Here is a 27,633-nt window from a genome sequence, read left to right on the forward strand (position 1 = left end):
TTAGATACAATGTTGTTTCTTACTGAGGTGATGCTAAGCTAACTTGTATCTGTCCCTCTGTCCACACAGTCAACAACAGGAGGACCAGGAGTCTGTGGTGTCAAAGCTGGAGGAGGCAAACCGTAAGGCCCAGTCCCTACAGACAGGTAATCAGTAGCTCACCTTCTACACCCAGTTATAGTCCCACAGCCCCAACCCTAACTTGAGTTTCATAGGTATACTTTAACAAACCTTTGCATAAATCCCCCAACGTCACACAGTAAGCTAAGGCTAGCTTGGTGTCAACACACTCCTCTGCTGGCAGTATGTCTTTATGTAGACCCAGAAGTCAGTGTCAGATGTTGGATTCCTCTGTCTCTCTCTCTCTTTCTCTCTCTTTCTGGCTGGCTGGCGGCTGCCCAGTGAGTGACAAATCTAGGCCTGTCAACACTGTCCCAGCCCCATGCAGCCTGCTTGCTGCTGTAGAACTGACAGTCCGCTGTCACAGCACATCAGCTCCAGAGTCCAGACCCAGCCACTACCTCTAGTATGATTCAGGCCCAGCCACTCACTCTAGTATGAGTCAGGCCCAGCCACTCACTCTAGTATGATTCAGGCCCAGCCACTCACTCTAGTATGATTCAGGCCCAGCCACTCACTCTAGTATGATTCAGGCCCAGCCACTCACTCTAGTATGATTCTGGCCCAGCCACTCACTCTAGTATGATTCGGGCCCATCCACTCACTCTAGTATGATTCGGGCCCAGCCACTCACTCTAGTATGATTCAGGCCCAGCCACTCACTCTAGTATGATTCGGGCCCAGCCACCCACTCTAGTATGATTCGGGCCCAGCCACTCACTCTAGTATGATTCAGGCCCAGCCACTCACTCTAGTATGATTCAGGCCCAGCCACTCACTCTAGTATGATTCAGGCCCAGCCACTCACTCTAGTATGATTCAGGCCCAGCCACTCACTCTAGTATGATTCGGGCCCAGCCACTCACTCTAGTATGATTCTGGCCCAGCCACTCACTCTAGTATGATTCAGGCCCAGCCACTCACTCTAGTATGATTCTGGCCCAGCCACTCACTCTAGTATGATTCAACATCATCGGCCCAGCCACTTACTCTAGTATGATTCAGGCCCAGCCACTCACTCTAGTATGATTCGGAGTCCCAGCCACTCACTCTAGTATGATTCAGGCCCAGCCACTCACTCTAGTATGATTCGGGCCCAGCCACTCACTCTAGTATGATTCAGGCCCAGCCACTCACTCTAGTATGATTCGGGCCCAGCCACTCACTCTAGTATGATTCAGGCCCAGCCACTCACTCTAGTATGATTCAGGCCCAGCCACTCACTCTAGTCATGATTTGGCAAATATTCATTATTATGTTTTTGTTTTTGTGTGAAGCCACTTCATTTTGTGCACCAGTAAACTATGTTATGAATTTGAAAAAATAATATTTTATTTTTCCAATTAAGATTCAGGCCCAGCCACTCACTCTAGTATGATTCAGGCCCAGCCACTCACTCTAGTATGATTCAGGCCCAGCCACTCACTCTAGTATGATTCAGGCCCAGCCACTCACTCTAGTACCTGCTTCATTATGAGGTTACAAGATAATATCTTTATGCTTAACATATAACTTTATCACCAATTGGTGAAATTGGTGGCCAGGTTGGGCAACCAGGCAGTAGATGGTCCATTTTTTACCCACCAGCTTAGTTAAGTTATTATTGCCTAATAATATATACCATTTGAAACAGTTTTTATTGTTTTATTGGGTATTATAGAAGGAGTAGGTCTACCAGAAAAGTATCAACTGCTAGCATGTCATTTATTTGAAAATAGCAGCTGTAATAGGACTGTAAATTAAAGTTACCAAAGTTGTCTTCGGTTGTGAAACCTAAGATGGGGCTTTTCTAGAAGCCTCACCTCATGTAATTGCAGAAAGGCCTTAGTCAGTCCTTACAGGAATCTATAGAGGGCAGTATGTTAGGGCCTAGCAGTTGTACTTCTTCCATCCAACCACCGCTGGTCTCCATTCAAAATGCTTGATTTGTTTTTTCAGCACTTGAAGCAACTCAGGCAGAGCTTTTGGAACTGAAGAGCAAGTATGACGAAGAGTCAACAGCAAAGTAGGTCCCAGTTTCTTTGCTTCACACTTTTGCTTGTGTGCTACACACACACACACACACACACACACACACACACACACACACACACACACACACACACACACACACACACACACACACACACACACACACACACACACACACACACACACACACACACACACACACACACACACACTCAAGAAATCCCCAGAGGCGTCTTGGTTGCTGTGCGCCTTTGATTAGGAGATAAAACCCCTGTGGTTGCCATCTGCCGTAATTGCACCTGAATCTATGGAAAATCTGATCTCCTGTAATAACCCACCTCATTCTATAATCATATATCACATTACCCCTTCATACTCAATCATATTCTCTCATCTGATCCTAGATATGTGTACTGTAAGCCATCCAGCCCTGCCTGACTTGAAATGAATGGAATACAATGTCTATAATTGCTCACCATAACGATGCCGAGTACAAAGTAGTACCCGAGCATTAATCATTGTGTGGCTTCATGATTCATATCAAAGTATTTATGAGTGACTTGGAGGCTTTTCAGCTCTGTTCAACCTGAATGTGTTAGAAGGATTGTTGTTGTGAGGTGGAGCATGGAGTAGTCTGGGATAGGTAGAACATGGTTCGTTGCAAGGTTGTTTGTGTGTGTGTCTACTACATACACTGTGGGTGTATGTACAGTACCAGTCAAAAGTTTGGACACACTTACTCATTCAAGGGTTTTTCTTTATGTTTACTATTTTCTACATTGTAGAATAATAGTGAAGACATCAAAACTATGAAATGACACATATGGAATCATGTAGTAACCATAAAAGTGTTAAAGTAGCCAACCTTTGCCTTGATGACAGCCTTTCACACTCTTGGCATTATCTCAACACGCTTCTTGAGGTAGTCACAGGTGTGCCTTGTCAAAAGTTAATTTGTGGAATGTATTTCCTTAATGCGTTTGAGACAATCAGTTGTGTTGTGACAAGGTAGGGGTGGTATACAGAAGATAGCCCTAGAAGAATGTTTCTTCAAGTGCGGTTTCAAAAACCATCAAGCGCTATGATGAAGCTGAATCTCATGAGAACCGCCAGAGGAAAGGAAGACCCAGAGTTTCCTCTGCTTCAGAGGATAAGTTCATTAGAGTTTCCTCTGCTTCAGAGGATAAGTTCATTAGAGTTTCCTCTGCTTCGGAGGATAAGTTCATTAGAGTTTCCTCTGCTTCGGAGGATAAGTTCATTAGAGTTTCCTCTGCTTCGGAGGATAAGTTCCCTCTGCTTCAGAGGATAAGTTCATTAGAGTTCCCTCTGCTTCAGAGGATAAGTTCATTAGAGTTCCCTCTGCTTCAGAGGATAAGTTCATTAGAGTTCCCTCTGCTTCAGAGGATACGTTCATTAGAGTTCCCTCTGCTTCAGAGGATAAGTTCATTAGAGTTCCCTCTGCTTCAGAGGATAAGTTCATTAGAGTTCCCTCTGCTTCAGAGGATACGTTCATTAGAGTTCCCTCTGCTTCAGAGGATACGTTCATTAGAGTTCCCTCTGCTTCAGAGGATAAGTTCATTAGAGTTCCCTCTGCTTCAGAGGATAAGTTCATTAGAGTTCCCTCTGCTTCAGAGGATAAGTTCATTAGAGTTCCCTCTGCTTCAGAGGATAAGTTCATTAGAGTTACCTCTGCTGCAGAGGATAAGTTCATTAGAGTTACCTGGCTGTCATGAGGACCATCACAGGAAAGGAAGACCCAGAGTTCATAAGGATAAGTTCATTACAGTTACCAGCCTCAGAAATTTCAGCCCAAATAAATGCTTCACAGAGTTCAAGTAACAGACCCATCTCAACATCAACTGTTCAGAGGAGACTGTGGGAATCAGGCCTTCATGGTCAAATTGTTGCAAAGAAACCACTACTAAAAGACACCAATAAGAAGAAGAGACTTGCTTGGGCCAAGAAACACGAGCAATGGATATTAGACTGGTGGAAATCTGTACTTTGGTCTGATAAGTCCAAATTTATCAAGGCACACTTAACCAGCATGGCTACCACAGCATTCTGCAGCGAGTCGACCTCCCATCTGGTTTGCGCTTAGTGGGACTATAATCTGTTTTTCAACAGGACAATGACCCAACACACCTCCAGGCTGTGTAAGGGCTATTTGACCAAGATGAAGAGTGATGGAGTTCTGCATTAGATGACCTGGCCTCCACAATCACTGACCTCAACCCAATAGAAAAGGTTTGGGATGAGTTGGACCGCAGAGTGAAGGAAAAGCAGCCAACAAGTGCTCCGCATATGTGGGAACTCCTTCAAGACTGTTGGAAAAGCTGCCATCAAGGCAAAGGGTGGGTACTTTGAAGAATCTAAAATAAAACTTGGATAATACATGATTCCATATGAGTTATTTCTTAGTTTTGATGTCTTCACTATTATTCTACAATGCAGAAAATAGTAAAAATAAAGAAACTCTTGAATGAGTAGGTATGTCCAAACTTTTAACTGGTACTGTATGTACAAGGTGTACTCTATGTACCACGGTGTGAGTGTGTGTTCACGGAACGCATATCTTCATAGCTACTGTATGTGTCTCCATGGCGATTAGCCTATGCCCATACAGTGTACAGTACAAACAAACATGTCAGAGGGGTAATTCTCACTCTCTGACTGTGTTATATCTGTGGCACGGCCTGTGGTCTCGGGTCAGGCAGTACGCAGGCGGTCATTTGTGTGTCGGCCCATCACAGTGTAATGCTGCCTGTTGCTGCTCCCGGCCACACACACACACATACTGTACACCACTTTTGTATGCCACCCAGCTAGGCTCCTGTGAGTTTCTTAATTAAAGCAGTACTAAAAGAAAGAAAGCTGCTGTTGCCACTGCCAGGCCATCTACGCAGACTCACATACTCATACCCGGGTCGCGTTTGAAATGATCCAAGTCCCCATGTTATTGGCCAGGGCTGCGGTGTCAGTCACACACCCACATTATCTCACACACCCATAGCCTTGTGAGGCCTCCCTGTGGTGTAGGGACTGGATGAGGCCCTGTGATTTTAGTCAGTAAAGAGAGACACAGCACTCAGGGAAAGAGGTGTACGGTATGTATGGTTGTGCTTGCTCGAGTCCTTGGGTCACAGAATGGGTTTGTCTGTGTCTTTGTTTCTGTCTGTATATCTATGTGTGTGACTGTGTGTGTATTTGGCATGCTTTGCATACCAAGAATGTGATCCTAGAGTGCAGCGCTTTCTGTCTGGCAGACTGTGCTGTCAGGGTAAGTGTGTGTCACCCTGATTGTCTCTCAGAACTAGTGAACCCTGTCTCCTCTTAAAACTAAACACCAGCGCTCCTTTGTTTCAGAGTAACAGAACAAGTTTCCCTTCTCTCACACTCCACATTTGAGTGACAGATTATTGCTGCAGCTAGTGCTCTTGCTCTCTTTTTATCCTCTTGTCTGTTGCTCTCTCTCCCTATCTCACACGCACACACGACTGTGTCTTCTCTCTGAGCTGCAGAAAGCCCTCTCTTTCTCATTCTCTCTGTGTGTCTTTCTCTCTGTCTGTCTCATTGGCCGGCCCCTCTTTATTTTACCATGTAGCCTAATCTGGGCCACCGTATTGTTGTCCTGAAGTGGCAATTAAATCGTATTGTTGTCCTACACGCCATTAAATCCTCTCTGGCTACTGGTCTGGAGTCAGTGTTTAGAGTGGCACTCTGTGACAGCTCTGCCGGTCTGGGCAGATTGTCTCTGTGTAGATATGCCTGGCAGACGTTGGCATTTTACCTAGACGCTGGACAGGGCTCAAGCTGGAGTTCCCTATTGTTTGTTACAGTGACATCTCATGTGGTCTAGAATCTAGGCAGTGTTCTGGGTAGTCTCATGTTGGTCTGTAGTCTTGTAATGTAAACTATGGTCTGTACAATGAGGTCTGTAGTGTATAAGATGGTTGTTTAGTCTTCTATGGTTCCTCATCTCTAACGACCCTTCAAAAACCAATGCTTCAATTTGGGGGCAACTGGGCCTTGGTGTCTAGTGTTTTTCTGTCCCTCCCTAATCCTGGTAGAGTTCCGTTGGCGTTGTTATTGTGGTGTACTTGATTGAGCATTATGTGCCTTCAGAAAGTATTCCCACCCCTGAACTTTTTCCACATTTTGTGTTACAGCCTGATTTTTAAATTGATTATGTTTAGATTTTTTTTGTCATTAGCTTGCACACAATGCCCCATAATGTCAGTGGAATTATGTTATTCAACATTTTTACAAATTATACTAAACAATAATATCAACACAACATGCAACAATTTCAATATTTTTACTGAGTTACAGTTCATATTAGGAAATCAGCCAATTGAAATAAATTCATTAGGCCCTAATCTATGGATTTCACATGCCTGGGTGGGGCCCAGCCAATCAGAATGAGTTTTTCCCCACAAAAGTACTTTATTACAGACAGAAATATTACTAATTTTCATCAGCTGTCCAGGTGGCTGGTCCCAGAAGATCCTGCAGGTGGAGAAGCCGGATATGGGCTAGCGCGGTTACGCGTGCTCTGTGGTTGTGAGGCAGGTTGGACATACTGCCAAATTCTCTAAAATTACGGAGGCGGCTTATGATAGAGAAATGAACATTCAATACTCTGGCAACAGCTCTGGTGACCAATTGCATGCTCCCTCAACATCTGTGGCATTGTGTTGTGTGATAAAACTGCACATTTTAGTGTGGCTTTTTATTGTCCCCCAGCACAAGTTGCACCTGTGTAATGATCGTGCTGTTTAATCAGATCTTGATATGCAACACCTGTTAGGTAGATGGATCTTGGCAAAGGAAACTGCTCACTAACTGGGTGTAAGCAAATTTGTGTGCAACATTTTTGAGAAATAAGTGTTTTGTGTATAGAAACATTTCTGGGATATTTTATTTCAGCTCATGGAACATGGAACCATCACTTTACATGTTGCGTTTATTTTTGTTCGGTATAATTAAAAATGAAAATCTAATAAATATTCAACCACTTTATTATGGCAAGCCTAAATAATTTCAGGAGTAAAAATGTGCTTAACAAGTCACATAATAAGTTACATGGACTCTGTGTGCAATATTAGCGTTTAACATGATTTTTGAATGAGTACCTCATCTCTGTACTCCACACATACAATGATCTGTAATAACACTTTGGATGGTGTATCAATACACCCAGTCACCACGAAGATACAGTCGTCCTTCCTACTTAGTTGCCGGACAGGAAGGAAACCACTCAAGAATTTCACCATGAGGCCAATGGTGACTTTAAAACAATTACAGTGTTTAATAGCTGTAATAGAAAACTGAGGATGGATCAACAACATTGTAGTTACTCCACAATACTAACCTATTTGACAGAGTGAAAAGAAGGAAGCCTGTACATAATACAAACATGCATTCTGTTTGCAAGGCATTCAATTAAAACTGCAAACAATGTGGCAAAGAAATTAACTTTGTCCTGAATACAAATCATTATGTTTGGGGCAAATCCAACACAACACATCACTGAGACCCACTTCATATTTTCAAGCATGGGGGTGGCTGCATCATAGTACGGTTGTTATGCTAGTCATCGGCAAAGACTAGGGAGTTTTTTTCTGATAAAATTAACGGAATAGGGCCAAGCACAGGCAAAATCCTAGAGGAAAACTTGGTTCAGTCTGCTAGTCTGCTGTTCAGTCTGCAACAGACACTGGGAGACAAATTCACCTTTCAGCAGGACACAACCTAAAACACAAGGCCAAATATACACTGTTGCTTACCAAGACAACATTGAATGTTCCTGAGTGGCTTAGTTTCAGTTTGGACTTAAATCGGCTTAAAAATCTATGGTAAGACTTGAAAATGGTTGTCTAGCGATGATCAACAACCAACTTGACAGAGCTTGAAGAATGAAAAAATAAATAATGTGCGAATATTGTACAATCCAGGCGAGCAAAGCTCTTAGGGACTTACCCAGAAAGACTGATTGTAAAGGTGATTCTAACAAGTATTGACTCAGGGAATTGAATACTTATCCAATCAAGATAAATTAGTGCTTTATTTAGTTATTAATAAAAAATGTTCCACTTTTTTTTTGCGTAGATCCATTTTGATCCCACTTTGTTACACAACAAAATGTGGAAAAGTTTGAAGGGTGTGAATACTTTCTGAAGGCACTGTATAACTTATAACAGTTGAATGTAACTCTCAATATGTCTTCTCAAATTACTTAATGAAATTCTGTGGCTTGAAAGTGCAGAGGGGACTTTCTGTTCGTTTTTTGAAACACAAAGCTCTATTTTGTGCGTGTCAATCTGACTGAGTGACTGCAATGAAGTCATTTCACAAACAGGACGTTGTGATTGACATGGGGGGAATTACATTCTCTGAGGTAGAGACCATTTATCTGGCAACACACACACACACACACACACACACACACACACACACACACACACACACACACACACACACACACACACACACACACACACACACACACACACACACACACACACACACACACACACACACACACACACACACACACACACACTGTCAAGACTGGGCTAACTCTGTAACTGACGTCATCATTATTTGTTAATCTAACCAGTATTTATCCAGGTTGATTAGCATAACTAACCGGATATAACATCTGACCTAACATATTGACTTCCAAGACAGATGTAGGGTCAACAAATGTACAAATATTGGCAGCATAATGTTTGAAAATGTAGGATTTAAACACAAACAAGCATTATAGGCCCCACCCACCTGCCCCAAACAAGGGTTTAGCAATTTAGTACAAGGCTTAAGTATCCATCTAATTATAATGTAGCACTAATCACATTGGGGGGGAAAATATTTCTGTTAATAGTCTTTCAGTCATTGATGGAGGCAGAGAAGAGAGCGAGTGGGATGGAGGGCCCCGTAGAGAGAAAGAAGGAGAGGGAGGGGAAAAGGGAGGGATGGAAACGGTTTACTGAAGCTCTGTGGAGATCCCCCTCATTATTATACACTCTGGGAGGCTGATGCGCACACACACACACTAACTTCACATTGACAGAATTCCTACATACACACACAATCACACTTCCTACAGCAGCACAGACAGATCACCCACATTGAGTGTACACACACACTATGTCTCAGTGCTCAGACAGAAGGCCTTGTACCTTATCAATGGCTCCTTGTTCAGTCTCTGAGGGCTAATTACATTGGAGCTGAGAGCGCACCCTGGAAAACATTCCCCCACTTCGAGCGCGCCCTGGAAAACAGTACCCCACTGCCACAGTCCCAGACAGCACTCTGAAAAGACCGGGTCTTTTCCCAATCTTTCGACAGGGTCTTTTCCCAACAACATGCCTCTCTTCATCCTACCTCTCTTGCAGGGCCAATCTCCCTCCCACACTTCCTGTATGGCAGGGCCATCCTCCCCTCCTCTCTAACTTCCTCTCTGGTAGGGCCATCCTCACCTCCTCCCTAACTTCCTCTCTGGCAGGGCCATCATCCCCTCCTCCCTAACTTCCTCTCTGGCAGGGCCATCCTCCCCTCCTCCCTCACTTCCTCTCTCTGGCAGGGCCATCCTCCCCTCCTCCCTCACTTCCTCTCTCTGGCAGGGCCATCCTCCCCTCCTCCCTCACTTCCTCTCTCTGGCAGGGCCATCCTCCTCTCCTCCCTCACTTCCTCTCTCTCTGGCAGGGCCATCCTCCCCTCCTCCCTCACTTCCTCTCTCTGGCAGGGCCATCCTCCCCTCCTCCCTCACTTCCTCTCTCTGGCAGGGCCATCCTCCCCTCCTCCCTCACTTCCTCTCTCTCTGGCAGGGCCATCCTCCCCTCCTCCCTCACTTCCTCTCTCTCTGGCAGGGCCATCCTCCTCTCCTCCCTCACTTCCTCTCTCTGGCAGGGCCATCCTCCCCTCCTCCCTCACTTCCTCTCTCTCTGGCAGGGCCATCCTCCCTCCTCCCTAACTTCCTCTCTCTCTGGCAGGGCCATCCTCCTCTCTTCCCTCACGACACTTCTTCAGTATCTATTTTTTCTCTTATTCCTCTCAATAAATGCACTATCCTCCTTTTTAGCCTTTTTTCTCCATCTCATATTCTATGAGACAGCACACATTCACCCATAAAGCTTAGTATCTCGGTCCTAGGTGAAGTTGGAGAAAGTATAATATAAAATATACATATAAATATTTAGCTTTGTTTTCTCATCTAAAGCTTAGCATAAAAGTATTTGCGTGAAAACAATCGGAGTGATGGGACCCCTGTTAGCATGCTCCAGATAGCAAGCTTCCTTGCCCAGAGCTCTTGTATACTGCAGGTACCCACTACCTCTGGGTAGCCTGTTTACTCACCAACTATCTATATGTATACAGTATATATTCAAATATTCATTCATATATATATATATATATATATATATAATATACACTGTTCAAAAAAATTAAGGGAACACTAAAATAACACATCCTAGATCTGAATGAATGAAATATTCTTATTAAATACTTTTTTCTTTACATAGTTGAATGTGCTGACAACAAAATGACACTTGGTGTTCTCTGGCAAATGCCAAACGTCCTGCACGGAGTTGGGCTGTAAGTACAACTCCCACCTGTGGACGTCGGGCACTCATACCACCTTCATGGAGTCTGTTTCTGACCGTTTGAGCAGACACATGCACATTTGTGGCTTGCTGGAGGTCATTTTGCAGGGCTCTGGCAGTGCTCCTCCTTGCACAAAGGCGGAGGTAGCGGTCCTGCTGCTGGGTTGTTGCCCTCGTACGGCCTCCTCCTCCTCCATTTATTGTCAATCAGTGTTGCTTCCTAAGTGGATAGTATGATTTCACAGAAGTGTGATTGACTTGGAGTTCCATTGTGTTGTTTAAGTGTTCCCTTTATTTTTTGAGCAGTATATATATACACACACACACATATACATATACACACAGGATAGGCAATGAAATCAAAGTCACCACTGCTTACATGGAAAAGGTTTGGAACTGGACAAACATCAAACTGGATAATGGAAAGGGACTGGGTGGCTATGCACTCTATCTAGAGGTTGCTGTAACGCTATGCAAGACCTACAGAACATGGAAGAGCTTAATCTTCCCTCCAACATAAAGTTGATCATGTCAAAACTTCCCTACAATCTAAAGGAAAAATGGAGGTCTACAGCATGTGATATTTTAGAGAGAAGCCACCTGAGGGCCCAGTTCAGTGACCTTGTGATGTTCATGGAAAAACAGTCCAAAATACTGCAGGATCCGACCAAATACTTATTTTCCACCATAATTTGCAAATAAATTCATAAAAAATCCTACAATGTGATTTTATGGATTTTTTTTCTTCTAATTTTGTCTGTCATAGATGAAGTGTACCTATGATGAAAATTACAGGCCTCTCTCATCTTTTTAAGTGGGAGAACTTGCACAATTGGTGGCTGACTAAATACTTTTTTGCCCCACTGTAGGTGTTTATCAATGTTTGATTTGTTTTCAAATTCTTTGGATCTGTGTGATTTGTGGGAAATGTGTGTCACTAATGTGGTCATACATTTGGCAGGAGTTTAGAACGTTCAGCACTGTTTCCACCACATTTTATGGGCAGTGAGCACATCCTGTCTTCTATTGAGAGCCAGGTTTGCCTATGGTGACCTTTCACAATAGCAATGCTTACTGAGTCTGTACATAGTCAAGGAGTTTCTTAATTTTGGGTCAGTCACAGTGGTCAGGTATTCTGCCACTGTGTACTCTCTTTTTAGGGCCAGATAGCATTGAAATGTGCTACATTTTTGGTTGATTCTTTCCAGTGTGTCATAGTTATGGTGGTAGGCTTGATTACCAACAACGACGAGACGGCCTACAGGGAGGAGATGAGGGCCCTCGGAGTGTGGTGTCAGGAAAATAACCTCACACTCAACGTCAACAAAACTAAGGAGATGATTGTGGACTTCAGGAAACAGCAGAGGGAACACCCCCCTATCCACATCGAAGGAACAGTAGTGGAGAGGGTAGCAAGTTTTAAGTTCCTCGGCATACACATCACAGACAAACTGAATTGGTCCACTCACACTGACAGCGTTGTGAAGAAGGCGCAGCAGCGCCTCTTCAACCTCAGGAGGCTGAAGAAATTTGGCTTGTCACCAAAAGCACTCACAAACTTCTACAGATGCACAATCGAGAGCATCCTGGCGGGCTGTATCACCGTCTGGTACGGCAACTGCTCCGCCCACAACCGTAAGGCTCTCCAGAGGGTAGGTGAGGTCTGCACAACGCATCACCGGGGGCAAACTACCTGCCCTCCAGGACACCTACACCACCCGATGTTACAGGAAGGCCATAAAGATCATCAAGGACATCAACCACCCGAGCCACTGCCTGTTCACCCCGCTATCATCCAGAAGGCGAGGTCAGTACAGGTGCATCAAAGCTGGGACCGAGAGACTGAAAAACAGCTTCTATCTCAAGGCCATCAAACTGTTAAACAGCCACCACTAACATTGAGTGGCTGCTGCCAACACACTGTCATTGACACTGACCCAACTCCAGCCACTTTAATAATGGGAATTGATGGGAAATGATGTAAATATATCACTAGCCACTTTAAACAACGCTACCTTATATAATGTTACTTACCCTACATTATTCATCTCATATGCATACATATATACTGTACTCTATATCATCGACTGCATCCTTATGTAATACATGTATCACTAGCCACTTTAACTATGCCACTTTGTTTACTTTGTCTACATACTCATCTCATATGTATATACTGTACTCGATACCATCTACTGTATGCTGCCCTGTACCATCACTCATTCATATATCCTTATGTACATATTCTTTATCCCCTTACACTGTGTATAAGACAGTAGTTTTGGAATTGTTAATTAGATTACTTGTTGGTTATCACTGCATTGTCGGAACTAGAAGCACAAGCATTTCGCTACACTCGCATTAACATCTGCTAACCATGTGTATGTGACAAATAAAATTTGATTTGATTTGCAGTCTCTTGCTGCGCGACTTTGTAGGCCATGGGCTCTCCAACCCTGTTCCCACACCAATCCAGTGCTTCATTTGGGAAACCAAGTGAAATCTCTTCAGGAACATCGATAGTAGCCTAACATGTTTTCACATCGAAACATATTTAATTCAACTGTTGACAGCCCCTCTCTGCACGCTGGAGAAAGGAATGAAGGAGAGAGTGGAGGTGATGAGATATTCTGTAACTAAAGGTAATGTGTCATTAATAATGAACATATATTTTAAAAACATATTACTATGCTCTTCATAATCAAATTCAAATTCCCTATAATTGAAGGGCAATTCTGATAGTGTTTAATTGTGGATTATAGGCTAGACCAATATTGAAGAAAAAAAAGACATCTCAAATCTTTAATATGTGGTAGGCTATGTATTGTATAATCAAATCATATTGTATTGGTCACATACACATATTTAGCAGATGTTATTGCGGGTGTAATGAAATGCTTGCATTCCTAGCTCCAACAGTGCAGTAATATCTAACAATTCACAACAATACACACAAATCTAAATGTAAAATAATGGAATTAAGAAATATATAAAAAATTAGGTTGACAATGTCGGAGTGGCACTGACTAAAATACAGTAGATTATAGAATACACTAATATACAAATTAAATGAGTAAAGCAGTATGTAAACATTTATTAAAGTTACTAGTGTTCCATTATTAAAGTGACCAGTGATTCCATGTCTATATACAGTTGAAGTCGGAAGTTTACATACACCTTAGCCAAATACATTTAAACTCAGTTTTTCACAATTCCTGACATTTAATCCGAGTTAAAAATTACCCTTAGGTCAGTTAGGATCACCACTTTATTTTAGGAATGTGAAATGTCAGAATAATAGTAGAGTGATTTATTTCAGCTTTTATTTCTTTCATCACATTCCCAGTGGGTCTGAGGTTTACATACACTCCATTAGTATTTGGTAGCGTTGCCTTTAAATTGTTTAACCTGGGTCAAACCTTTCGGGTAGGCTTCCACAATAAGTTGGGTGAATTTTGGCCCATTCCTCCTGACAGAGCTGGTGTAACTGAGTCAGGTTTGTAGGCCTCCATGCTTGCACACGCTTTTTCAGTTCTGCCCACAAATTTCCTATGGGATGTGACCACTCCAGTACCTTTACTTTGTTGTCCTTAAGCAATTTTGCCACAACTTTGGAAGTATGCTTGGGGTCATTGTCCATTTGGAAGACCCATTTGCGACCAAGCTTTAACTTCCTGACTGATGTCTTGAGATGTTGCTTCAATATATCCACATAATTTTCCTACCTCATGATGCCATATATTTTGTGAAGTGCAGAAGTCCTTCCTGCATCAATGCACCCACACAACATGATGCTGCCACCCCCGTGCTTCACGGTTGGGATGGTGTTCTTCGGCTTGCAATCCTCCCCCTTTTTCCTCCAAACATAACGATGGTCATTATGGCCAAACAGTTCTATATTTAGGACATTTCTCCAAAAAGTACAATCTTTGTCCCCGTGTGTAGTTGCAAACCATAGTTTGTCTTTTTTTATGGTGGTTTTGGAGCAGTATCTTCTTCCTTGCTGAGCGGCCTTTCAGGTTATGTCGATATAGGACTCGTTTTACTGTGGATATAGCTACTTTTGTACCTGTTTCCTCCAGCATCTTCCCAAGGTCCTTTCCTGTTGTTCTGGGATTGATTTGCGCTTTTCGCACCAAAGTACTTTCATCTCTAGGAGACAGAACGCGTCTCCTTCCTGAGCGGTATGGCGGCTGTGTGGTCCCATGGAGTTTATTGTTTGTACAGATGAGCGTGGTACCTTCAGGCGTTTGGAAATTGCTCCCAAGGATGAACCAGACTTGTGGAGGTCTACAATTATTTTTCTGAGGTCTTGGCTGATTTCTTTTGATTTTCCCATGATGTCAAGCAAAGAGGCACTGAGTTTGAAGGTAGGCCTTGAAATACAGCCACAGGTACACCTCCAATTGACTCAAATGATGTCAATTAGCCTATTCAGAAGTTTCTAAAGCCTTGACATCATTTTCTGGAATTTTCCAAGCTGTTTAAAGGCACAGTCAACTTACACTGAATTATAAGTGAAATAATCTGTGTTAACAATTGTTGGAAAAATTACTTGTGACTTGCCAAAACTATAGTTTGTTAACGAGAAATTTGTGGAGTGGTTGAAAAACGAGTTTTAATGACTCCAACCTAAGTGTATGTAAACTTCCAACTTCAACTGTATAGCATTTCTTAATAGCATGCAATTTCTTCGGCGTCAATGTCTCATCATGGTTGAGTATTGTTCTGTTCTAGTGGATTGTAATTTTGCTGTGGTCTGATAGGGATGTCATTTGGCTGACTGTTCAAGCTCTGAGAGACTCTGGGTTGAGGTCTGTGATAAAGTAGTCTACAGTACTACTGACAAGAGATGAGCTATAAGTGTACCGACTGTATGAGTCCCCTCGAACCCTACCATTGACTATGTACAGACCCAGCAGGCGACAGAGCTGCAGGAGTTGTGACCTGTAGTTTTGTCATAGTTGTGTGTAGGGGGCATATTGGAGAGCTGTCACCTCCAGGTAGGTGTTGTCCCCATGTGTGCTGAGAGTGTCAGGTTCTTGTCCAGTTCTGGCATTTAGGTCGCCACAGACTCATACATGTCCCTGGGCCTGGAAATGTTTTTTCTCCCCCACTATGATGGAGAAGCTGTCATCATTAAAGTATGGGGATTCTATTGGGAGGATATAGGTAGCACACAGAATGACATTTTTCTCTGTTGAGAGAATGTCCCTATTAATTTCTAACCAGATGTGAAATGCTCCTGTTATGATTCATTTAGTAGTGGGTTATGTCTGATCTATACCAAATTAACATACCCAAAGTCATCTTCCTGTTATACTCCTGATAGTTTGGTGGATGGGACTACCAGTTCTCTGTAACCTAAAGGGCAACCAGTGGGTCCATCTGCTCTATGCCATGTTTCTTGTAGGACTGGTGGTACTGTGGTCTGGGTGCAGGTGCAATAATGGTCACAGCTGGAAGCCAAACCCATGTTCGCACTCACACACAGTTTCTATGTTTTTATGTGGATTGCTCTTCTCCTGGTGTCCATCTCACTACAGTAGATTATGTAATCCTTGCAGGGCTAGTGAATCTTCTTTCTCACTCACTTACACATACACTCTCCTTCCGCCTGGCCCCTCTGTGTGTCTGCCTGTGGCCGTCTCTTTCACCTCTCTCCGGTAGAAACTGTGTGTTGTGTGTGTGTGCGTTTGTTTGTGTGTGTGTGCGTTTGTTCGTGTGTGTGCGTTTGTTCGTGTGTGTGCATTTGTTCGTGTGTGTGCGTTCATGTATGGAGGGAACGTTGAGCTGTATATGAGAGAGCAGCGGGTTCTTGCCAACTTGTCTCAACGGGGCTAGGCGGCGCGTATGTTAGTATGTTAAATAAGTGTGTGTGTGTGTCGCATGGTAATGAGCAGGAAAGAAAGGAGGAGACGGGCGCGAGTCCTCGGGGGCCCCAGCCATAGTGCTTTGATCTGAGGCCCCCCTCAATCCCAAAACCCCACATAGACGAGTCCCTCTGCCACACTCACTCTACCCAACGCCTTATACTCTGTCCATCTGCAGTTATAGAGATAATCTACATAAAGGCCATATGATGTGTGTTAATAAACATGTTTTTTTTGCATAGGTCTATGCATTAGATTCCGATTTGCTTTGAAATCTTTGGTAGATAAATGCTTGTGGCATTGTGGCAAACGACTGCCCTGTAAATGTGTTGTCTCTATATTGTAACTCTGGAGTTCTAGAAGGATAAAGACCACTAGCTCTCAGAAACAGCTCTGTTTGATGTCCTCAGAACAGCTGTGACTTGCTGTCTTCATGTCCGTAAAACTGGACTCTGCTGGGCGAGAGCAGCCAAAGCCCCGTCTGTGCTATTGATTTTGAATTTAGACCTGAGCATGTCTGACTTCTCAATTGGGTTTCTGCCTTGATGAGGTGATATGTGTGTAGTGTACTCTAGTTCTTTGGTCTTCACAAGACTGCTTTTCCCCACTTTTTCCCCTCTTCCTTCATTCTTCACTCGCTACTCCTCTCCTTTAGCCACCTTGTTCTTTCTGTTCCATTTTTTGCTCCTTACTCATTTCACTCTCTCAATCTTTCCCTTTCATACTCCTCTCTCATACTCTTTATACTCCCTCACTATATTTATTTTTCTCTCCCTTGTTTCTTTTATACACACACATTCTCTCTTTCTCTGTCCCTCCGTTCTGTTGTAAAGAAGTTAGTGTGTACAGTAGGAGTGTTTGAGAAGGAGAGAGAACCGCTGAAGCGCAATAATGGATTGCATCAATTCACTCCGCCGTTTGGGTACGACCCACCCTCCTAAATCTCCTCTAACCATTCCTCCTTCTATCCACCCTTTCCTCTTCCCCTCCCCCTTTCCTCTTCCCCTCCCCCTTTCCTCCTCCCTTTTTCATGATTCTGTGGAGGAATGTCACTGTTTTGGCCCAGGCCCTCAAGGTGTCTATCGTCCCCCTGCTTCCTCCACCCCCCCCTCCCCACGTCAAGCCTGGGGCTCTCCATTGATGCAGACAGAAGCCCGGGCCTCAGTGTTTAGCGTGCCACGATCTGAAATTTTAATGCACTGCTTTACAACACAGACCTCCCTACACACACACATTATCAGCGCGGCGGCTGCTAGCTCGGTCTCCCCTGAGCCTTCCCCATTTACTGCTCGGCTGATCAGCGCGCCCGCCCAGGCACACACGCAAACACACACAGACACAGGCCCCGGATCAGGCGTAGACTGACTGACTTATTCCTCCTCCACTCAAAGGCACGCACACTCACACCTGCTTACCAAGAGGAGTTGGTTTGCTTTTGTTTTCATGTATGCCCTGTGTGTTTGTGAGAGCGAAACACGCACTGCTGTGCCTCGAGTATTAGGTCGTTTGGTGTGTCTGTGTTCGTCTCTGTGTGTCTCTCATTTTGCATTGATAATAGTCCAGCTGGAGGTATGACCGTGTGTACAGTACAGTGGATGCTCCTCCTAGCGGTGGGCTAGAGGACAGTATAGATAAAAACATACACAGCGGATATAAATGGCTTACCTGGTATCACTTTCTGTATAAATGAATGCTATCCTCACACAGCAAAATGCATTGTACTGGCTATTTACGGTTGACTTTGGCTTTTTGCTGACAATCATAATTTGCTGGGTGCTCATTTGTCCTATTTCACACATGTGCAAGTGGGCATTAATATGCATGTGCGAATTGTAAATGTGTTTTTTGCATGTAACAAAGAAGTTTGGCATGTTTGACCTTTTTGCCTTTGCTGTCGTTTTAGCCAGATTTCATCACTTGTGTATTAAATATATACAGGTATTAACCTCATAAATATTAAGTCCCCATATTTTTATTTATTTTTAATTCAATTCAGTCTGGGTTGAGAGAATAGTTCCTATCTGCAAAAGCAGGGTGTTGTGCGGAAAGCTGAGTATCTTGGCTATTGATCTGTGCCTTAAAATCTTTGGTGTGACTTACTACCATATGTGGGCATACGAATGTATAAGGGCAGGCTGAGCCGATGACCTAATTTCAAGATGGCTGCTACCTACATTCCGGTTAGCGTTGTGAAGCATACACAAAATAAACACAGAATACGTTGATTCACACCAAAAGCCGGGACAACACAGATCACGAGGATGTCTTATTTGTCTCCTTGTGACCTACCGTTATTGATCACCAGCCCCGAGAGTCAAAATGTTTATTTTACACAAGGTTGTCACCAACATCTTACAAAGTAAGCTTACATGTGGTCTATGTTTGAGCTATAGCTAAATGGGGGATAAGAAATGAATCCTTAGGTTGATAGGAACGATTCTAGCCTATTGCCAGTATTATCTGATAATGTATGACTTAATGGCAACATCGATTGTCCACTGAGTGACTATATATTTGCGCATGAAAAATATGTTTCCTGCATCCATTACTCAGGGAATGGCTACTATGGCACATTGACAGTCTTGTAGCCAATGAGATAAGTTTTCCAGGGATATTCAGTGGACAAGGCCTTGAACCTTTTAGGCTAAATGCAAACTATTGTTACCTGGCTCAGAGATGAGACACACCGAGCACAATACATTACTTTGTAAACAGATTTCACCGCTTTAATTGAATCGCTTTAGCATTAAAGATGGCTTCTCAAAAGGGGCAAAAAGTAAAAACGAAGAATACCGAACAGGAAGCTAAAAAGAAAAGACAGCTATGAATAAGCATACCGACACAGAAGCTTTGAATAAAATCCTGGAGCCGGACTCTGATTAGGGGAGAGATTTGGATGAGGATTTCGACTCGGCCGACAAAGATTGCTTTCTAGAAGGATTGGATCCACTTTTAGATCTGTAAGTACATTATTTTCATGGCGATATAGCTAATTGACTATATGTTTTTTTAATTTTTTTAAGTTGTCTGCTTTTTGTGCTTTGGATTTAGTTTACAGAGGCCTATGTAACAAGTCATTTCAATGTTATATCATTTCAAAGTGGTTATTGTCATATTATGTCACGGTTTTCTGTTCTAAATTTCACCCTTTGGAGAGGCCTCTAATCTCTCATGGCCATTGTTTATTTGTGGTTCTCACCTCTGCCCTTGTCTCAATATACGCCATTTAGTCTCCAAAGTGTTACTGCTGTATTGTGTGTGTGTGTGCGCTTCACACCTTCTATGCGAGTCTCTGTACAGATAAAGTGTAGGCTTGGTGTTTTTACTTCACAGTAATGTCGTTTTGTAAATTTAGTCAACTGTAATTCTGTGTGTCTTACAACAATACATCCCGTTATTTTATTCACCACAAAGTGGAGGATGCAGTCGCTATGGATGATGACATTTGGGAGCCACCCGTTACCAGCAAGCAACCCCTTTCCGGGCAAGGTTGTCACCCCATCTGATGGTTCTATATCCACTTTTCACAGATCTCTTGAAAAAGAAAATAAGGGTTTGTGGCACCATTCGTCCTAACATAATCGGGTTCCCCAAGACTAAGGTAAACAACATGACAACATGACAGTGGAGAGGGGGACCACATATGTTGGATCAGGACTAACAATCGGCTTTTTGTGAAACGGAAGGACACTAGGGAAGTAACTTTGCTTACCACAGAGGATAAGGCATTCAATAACAACCATGTCTCAAGGAGAGTGAAAAGGGAAGAATTTCCCCGTTTCTGTGAAGGACTACAATGCCAACATGGGGGGTGTCGACCTATCTGATGCTCTGATAGGCTACTACCAGGTCCTCCACCAGACCAGGAAGTGGTATAAGACTTTTTTTGACCACTTTGTGGACATTGCTACAGTAAATGCTTTATTCTCCACAAGCAGATGGCCAAAGCAAAAGGTCAAATCCCTCTCTCCCAGTTGGCCTTCCGAGAGCAGCTGGTGTTGGAAATGGCTGAATTGGAGGCCCAAAGCAACCTCACAACCATCACAAGACCCCCCTCTCAAGGTGAGCGCCACTATCAAACACGCATGCCAAAAGGAAGAACTGCAAGTTTGCACAAAACACAGGTTGGGAAAAGGGTGAAATGCCAGATCTTCTGTCCGCAATGTCAGTTTGCTTTTTGTTTCCTGGCAGAGAGGGACTGCTTCAAAGACAATCAATACATGCACAAGCAATGGTGAAATCTAATCATCTACACCTGGATTGTAATCGTTCATCTTATTTCTATTTTAGTGAAGGACACGTGTGTAACCAAGTTTGTGTTTGATAAACATTTAAAAAATATATAAAATGTATTATCTGTTGCTTTTATATTGTTTTTGTAAACAGTTAATTTGAATGTGGGACCAATACATTGGATATGCCTATAGGCTAAACGTTCAGGCACTTTGGGGAGGTTGAAAAAACACTTGGATATCCCCTGTATGTCCCCCGACACCACCACAATGTTTCAGAGAGGTTGGTGTGGTACAAATGTCATTCTCATAATGAACAATAACTTTTAGGCACATCCAGTGTGCGAAAATAATTACCACATTTGGACAATTTGGAGAGGTTGAAAGGACATGTGAATGTACCTTGAATAACCCATAACACCACCACAATGTTTGTGAGGTTGATATGGTACAAATTGTGTTTTTATACTGAACAAATAGCATTTAGGGATTGGAAATATGTAATAGAACTGGAATGATCTCATTTACAGACATATGCCACTTTGGAGAGGTTTAGGGACACCACACCTGACACTACTTACTAAAACATCTGCCCATTTCTAGCTGTTAGGGTCTATTAATCCCATTTTTTTCTAATATTGTTCACATTTTGTGGAAGCCATCTGATGTGTTTCCAGCTCTGGGCATCAATAATTCACTCATAGCTTGTCAATAAAAGATTAATAAAAAAAACAGATTTGTTTTTGTTTAGTGTGTGTTTGATCTTGTGTATTCTGAACTATGTAACTCCTATCTTCTGATCGTTTCCTCATCATCTCCCAGATGTCCTCTATCCAAATATACCACGTTTTGGCATGTCAGAATCATGTAATTACACATGATTAGCAGTTACTTTTGGGTATGTCTATTTAGGCAGAAATCTAGAGGTATTGAGTAAGACTGAAGTGTTCTGTTGTTTAGTATGTTCAAACTATAGTTGGCTTGTAGTCTTTTGGGGGACTGCTGAAAGCCCAATTTGAATTCATCTTAACCTTTGGACTGACTAAAGTGCTTTTAAGAACTCCATGGAGGCAAATACGATCTATCATTTAGAAAACTGCCGTCTAGATGGAGTGAGGTGTTTTGGTATGTGTGTTTGCACGTGGGTGTTTTTGTTCATGTATGTAAGGTAGCTAGCATTGCCACCGTGTGCTAGCACACCACCGTGTGTATCGCTCCAGTGGAGCCCGTTTTAGAACATTCCCAAATACCCAACTGCACTTTGATGTACAGACCAGAGCCATCGCACACTTCTGGGCTATGTGGACTGATGATTTTGTGTCCTGCCTCTGTGGTACCTCCAGGGCCCAGTTTTTCTGAAGTAATCTGGATTTTGCCGATAGGATTAAATGCATAGAAATACAAGGATTCGTCTGTTCTATTCATTCTATGTGTAGTACTGTACATTCGTGCATGTTTGTGTGTAGATTAGTATTTATTGTCTGTGCTTGAGTGACTGTATATATTTGTTATTTGTGCATCGTCAGCCCCATTGAGTGAGGTAGAGAAAGAGGGGTAGAGAGAAAGAGACTGCAGAGAGGGAGAAAAGGGAGCGAGAAAGTAGGCCAGTGGGTATAATAGCTAGTGACTACATTGTCAGGCCCACTGTGAAGGGTAGAGGCTGACTGAACACCTGGGGAGGTGTGTGCACAGCTGCAAGAAGATGTTTGTCCATGGTCAGGTGCCTGGAGGAGGCCTAAGGTGAGGGACACACACAGAGTAACACATAAGCACATACACATGCTATGCACTCACATGCTCATATACACACACACACGCAAACACACATACACATACACACACACACGGTTGCCCAGGTAGCTCCAGCTGTCAGGGCACTTTACCTCTGTCTGGGTGCTACTCCCCATATTACACCAGGTTCCTGTAAAATACAGTGTTTGAACAGAGAATGAATCAGTCTTCTAATGCTTTTGGACATACCTGGCCTATCTTCTCACCCTAGGGACAAACTGCACCCCATATAGCTAGTGACTCTAGTGTCAGGCCCACTGTGCAGGGTAGAGGCTGACTGAACACCTGGGGGGGGGGGGGGGGTCCTCGCCACACACACACTTTGCGTGACCTCATTGCAGGTGTGCGTTGGTTAAGAAAACAGCAGTCTCTTGCTTCTCCTCAGCCCAAATTGGATGGGAGAGGTCTTAGATCATGAAGAGCTGGGCTCTTTGAGCGCGCCTGCCTGTGTTTCTGTTTCCTTTAAAGATTAATGTCCTATTGATCGAGAAGGCTTCGCAAACAGCAGCTCTGGTGCTTTCCACAGAGGGCCCTACACTCGGTATCTCATACACAAACACATTTGTGACCCAACAGCTCAATTCAGTCTTATGTAGCAAAATTTGAAATTGTTTTAGACATTGGATAAAAATAGAGACTAGAAAATGGTATATCATACACATTGGGAAAGTAATTCTGCTTGGAATAAACTTGTAACTCCACATTTGAGAAAATGGCCTTCAAATATTTTGGTACACCTGCCGGAGAGCTCTTCTTTGTCTACACCCATTCAGCATTGTTGACACCCTCTTAAGCTTTAGCCCCACCTATTTTCTTGAAGGATTCACATGTGAGGCCATGTGCTAAACAGAGTGAGTGCAGTAGTGTTCAAAACAACCAAAGATGTCAAGACTAAAGGCTGGTTTATACTACGTCTGTAGACATTTGTCACAGTTCAATCATGAGCATTCTATTCTATTCTATGACAAAGTCTTAACTTTAGCTAGTTTTTATTAATTATTACAGGGAAATAAACTTACATCAAGATCACTATTTACAAGTTAATGTTGAGCTAATAACAGCAAATAGTGTGACGAAATAAAAGCAGTGCATTCTACTGGAGAATTTAGAATTTGGATACGGTCTCGTTTGGCCTAACGTTATATCCTAATTTGACTTTGATGCAGGTCATGTTGTTCTTCACATTACCGTCTCTGATAAACATACACTATATCAAACATACACTATATCAAATAAAGATCAAGGCAAGATCATCTCTCTGAGCTGACAAGGTAAAAATCTGTCGTTCTGCCACTGAACAAGGCAGTTAACCCACTGTTCATAGGCCTTTATTGAAAATAAGAATTTGTTCTTAACTGACTTGCCTAGTTAAATAAAGGTAAAAAATAAGATAAATCCAAACTCAACGTTAACATGGCATCGTGAGAGGGAGAAGCATTCATCTATGTACAGTACCAGGACACACCTACTCATTCAAGGGTTTTTGCTTATTTTTTACCTTTTTCTACATTGTAGAATAATAGTATAGACATCAAAACTATGAAATAACACATGGAATCATGTAGTAACCAAAAAAGTGTTAAACAAATCAAAATATGCTTGATTCTTCAAATTAGCCATCCTCTGCCTTGACAGCGTTGCACACTCTTGGCATTCTCTCAACCAGCTTCATGAGAAGTCACGAATGCTGCCATCAATCCACGGTTTCTGGTTTGGGAATGTTTTAAAAGTTGCTGTGGGTACGACATCGCTGATGCACTTGCGAATGAACTCGCTCACCGGATCAGCGTATTCATCAATATTGTTGTTGGACACAATGCGGAACATATCCCAATCCACGTGATCGAAGCAGTCTTGAAGCGTGGAATCGGATTGGTCGGACCAGCGTTGAACAGACCTGAGCGCGGGAGCTTCCTGTTTTAGGCTCTGTCTATAGGCTGGGAGCAACAAACTGTGAGTCGTGGTCAGCTTTTCCGAAAGGAGGGCCTTACATGCGTCGCAGAAGATAGAATAACAATGATCCAGGGTTTTACCAGCCCTGGCTGCACAATCGATATGCTGATAGAATTTAGGGAGTCTTGTTTTCAGATTAGCCTTGTTAAAATCCCCAGCTACAATGAATACAGCCTCAGGATATGTGGTTTCCAGTTTACATAGAGTCAAATAAAGTCGATGTGTCTGCTTGGGGGGGAATATTTACGGCTGTGATTCTTATCGAAAATAATTCTCTTTGTAGATAATGCATTCAACATTTGATTGTGAGGAATTCTAGGTCAGGTTAACAGAAGGACTTGAGTTCCTGTATGTTGTTATGATCACACCACGTCTCGTTAATCATAAGGCTCTTCTTACCAGAAAGATGCTTGTTTCTGTTGGTGCGATGCGTGAAGAAACCAGCTGGCTGTAACGACTCCGATAGCGTGTCTCGAGTGAGCCTTATTTCCGTGAAGCAAAGAACGTTAGTCTCTGTCTCTCTGGAAGGCTACCCTTGCTCGGATTTCATCAACCTTGTTGTCAAGAGACTGGACATTGGCGAGTAGTATGCTAGGGAGTGGTGCGCGATGTGCCCGTCTCCAGAACCTGACCAGAAGACCGCTTCGTTTGCCCCATTTACGGCGACGTTGCTCTTATATTCAGTAGTTCCTCCCGACTGCATGTAATAAAACCTAAGATTACCTGGGCTACCAATGTAAGAAATAACACGTAAAAAAACAAAATACTGCATAGTTTCCTAGGAACACGAAGCAAGGTGGCCATCTCTGTCGGCGCAGCCTTCTGTGTGTTCTCTTTTCAACTCCCTACACATATTTTCAATCAAATGGCAGAATTGTCTCCATCTCCTTAGCTATCATACTCTGCTTCCACTGCACATTCCACAGATCTTTTTCCACTGTTGAATGCTGGTTCAGAAGACTCTAACAATGTCTGGTTCAATTAATATGTTTTTACCAAATCAGGGATTCGTTTTCAGAGTCAGCATGGCACAATCGTCCTCCAGAAAGTGGAGAGCATTAGCAACACTTTTGTTGTTTTTGGTGATATCTCTCAAAAAAGCTGAGGTAGAAAGGATTACCTACATATACTGATCAGCTCATGTTATAGACAGAAGCACGCTACATGGCAGACCAATCCTCTCCTCTCGCTTCAGCCCATCCATTATCTCAGCCAATCATGGCTAGCAGGAAGTCTTTTTTTCTGTCTTTTTTTCTGTGTCTAAACCAACTAGGCTTGTAATTTAACAATAGAAATGTGTAATTTCAGATGGCATCAGTTTGTGGCACATGAAAGTTCACGTTCCAGAAAGCATTTCTGCCCAAAAATGTATTAGAATAAAAAATACATGTTTACGTTCAAATGCCTCTCCTGTGAAGTAGTGACGTAGGGTCCCTCACATATAGTGCACACACACACCGACACACACTCTCGATACACACATAATATCTCAAGCTGTTCCATGGAGAGCCCATTCTCTCCCTCTCTCTCACGCCCACTCTTTCCCAGTCTCCGTCTTTAGTGGAGCAGATAGACAGGATGTGTGTGCATGCGTGTGTGCGTTGGTATGTGTGCCTACAGAGCCAAGAGCCAGTTGAGCTGGTGCAGGCAGGGCCTTAGCCTCGCCAGAGCTGTGCACATTAATAACATCAGCCTAGCACATGACAGGCCCACAGAGAGAGCGGGAGGGAGGAGGAGAGCGGAGGCAGAGGTGAGAGAGAGAGAGAGAGAGAGAGAGAGAGAGAGAGAGAGAGAGAGAGAGAGAGAGAGAGAGAGAGAGAGAGAGAGAGAGAGAGAGAGAGAGAGAGAGAGAGAGAGAGAGAGAGAGAGAGAGAGAGAGAGAGAGAGAGAGAGAGAGAGAGAGAGAGAGAGAGAGAGAGAGAGAGAGAGAGAGAACAAGGGGAAAGAGGATAGATGAGAAAGAGGAAGAAGGGAAAGGAAATTATAGGAGAGGAGAGAGAGATGGATGTTCGGTGTGTGTGTGTGTGTGCACCCATGTAATTTGTGCGAGTGTCTGTTTCTCCGTATCTGGGCGATCTGTGTTGATTTATTTGAGTTGGCCTGCACGTACGGGACGCATGTGGACAGGCGCTCAAATGAGCAGCCTTAAACCCTGATGGCAGTCTGATTTCCTCAGCCACTCGCTCCACCAAGAGATAAATGTCAAGTTTGTTCACGCCTCTCCCCCCAACCCGTCGCGGGTTGTGTGTGTGTGTCCCAGACACCGGCACGGTGCTACGACATGGTCTCAGGCACGCTGGCGGTGGGCTTTTTTGACGGTGGCGTTTCTGCTCGGTCGGAGCTCCGTTTCCCTCCCCGGTGCCCTGATGTGTTGTGATTTGGCATCGGGCTGGGATGAGCCTTCTCTTTCTTTCTCTTTCTTTCTTTCTTTCTTTCTTTCTTTCTTTCTCTCTCTCTCTCTCTCTCTCTCTCTCTCTCTCTCTGTCTCTGTCTCTGTCTCTGTCTGTCTCTGTCTCTCTCTGTGTCTCTCTGTGTCTCTCTGTCTCTATTTATGATATGCCACTGCCAATGTCCCTTCACTCATCACCATCACACCCCTTGCTGTCAGTTGAGATTTATTCTTCTGCAGAATAGGGGACTGGCTGATGCACACACATGAACACACCTCCTATTTTCATCACCAGAACCCCTTAAAACCCACTTTCTTTTTTCACAGAGGCGTCTTCCTCTAAGTTATTATATTATGACTGGCGAGCCATCCCAAAAGAGCCTATTTATAGTGTTCTCCAGTGCTACAAATGACATCACAGGCGGACCTCCACAATATTATTGCAAACCCCCACAGTGACACTGTAAGCAGAGCTCCATGGCCCAAGCAATATAAACACAGCTCTGGATTGATAGGGAGATTCAGCAGTGGGGCATGCCAGGCCTGGTAGCATAATACAATATGTGTGTGACCGTGTGTGTTGTAGGACAGAACTGGAACATTTCACTCCAGATGTTAGCTTTAGCGCTATTTTGGGCGAGCGCAGCAACGGGGCAACAACACTATCAGCACAATGCTATTTCTTCCCTCTGAGG

General features: G+C 43.4%; 1 protein-coding gene across 3 annotated transcripts in view; it reads left to right on the forward strand.

Annotated features, from left to right (window-relative positions):
- LOC124011125 (homeobox protein cut-like 1) overlaps window positions 1-27,633 on the forward strand; it is a 223,162-nt gene that overhangs the window by 122,303 nt on the left and 73,226 nt on the right. For all 3 annotated transcript variants that reach the window (XM_046324186.1, XM_046324202.1, XM_046324194.1), the window contains exons 7-8: window positions 70-146; window positions 2,059-2,125. In XM_046324186.1, coding sequence (XP_046180142.1) covers window positions 70-146; window positions 2,059-2,125 — 144 coding nt within the window. The remainder of the gene's footprint in view (window positions 1-69; window positions 147-2,058; window positions 2,126-27,633) is intronic.

The sequence above is a fragment of the Oncorhynchus gorbuscha genome, linkage group LG02, assembly GCF_021184085.1.
Source record: "Oncorhynchus gorbuscha isolate QuinsamMale2020 ecotype Even-year linkage group LG02, OgorEven_v1.0, whole genome shotgun sequence".
Taxonomy (NCBI): domain Eukaryota; kingdom Metazoa; phylum Chordata; class Actinopteri; order Salmoniformes; family Salmonidae; genus Oncorhynchus; species Oncorhynchus gorbuscha.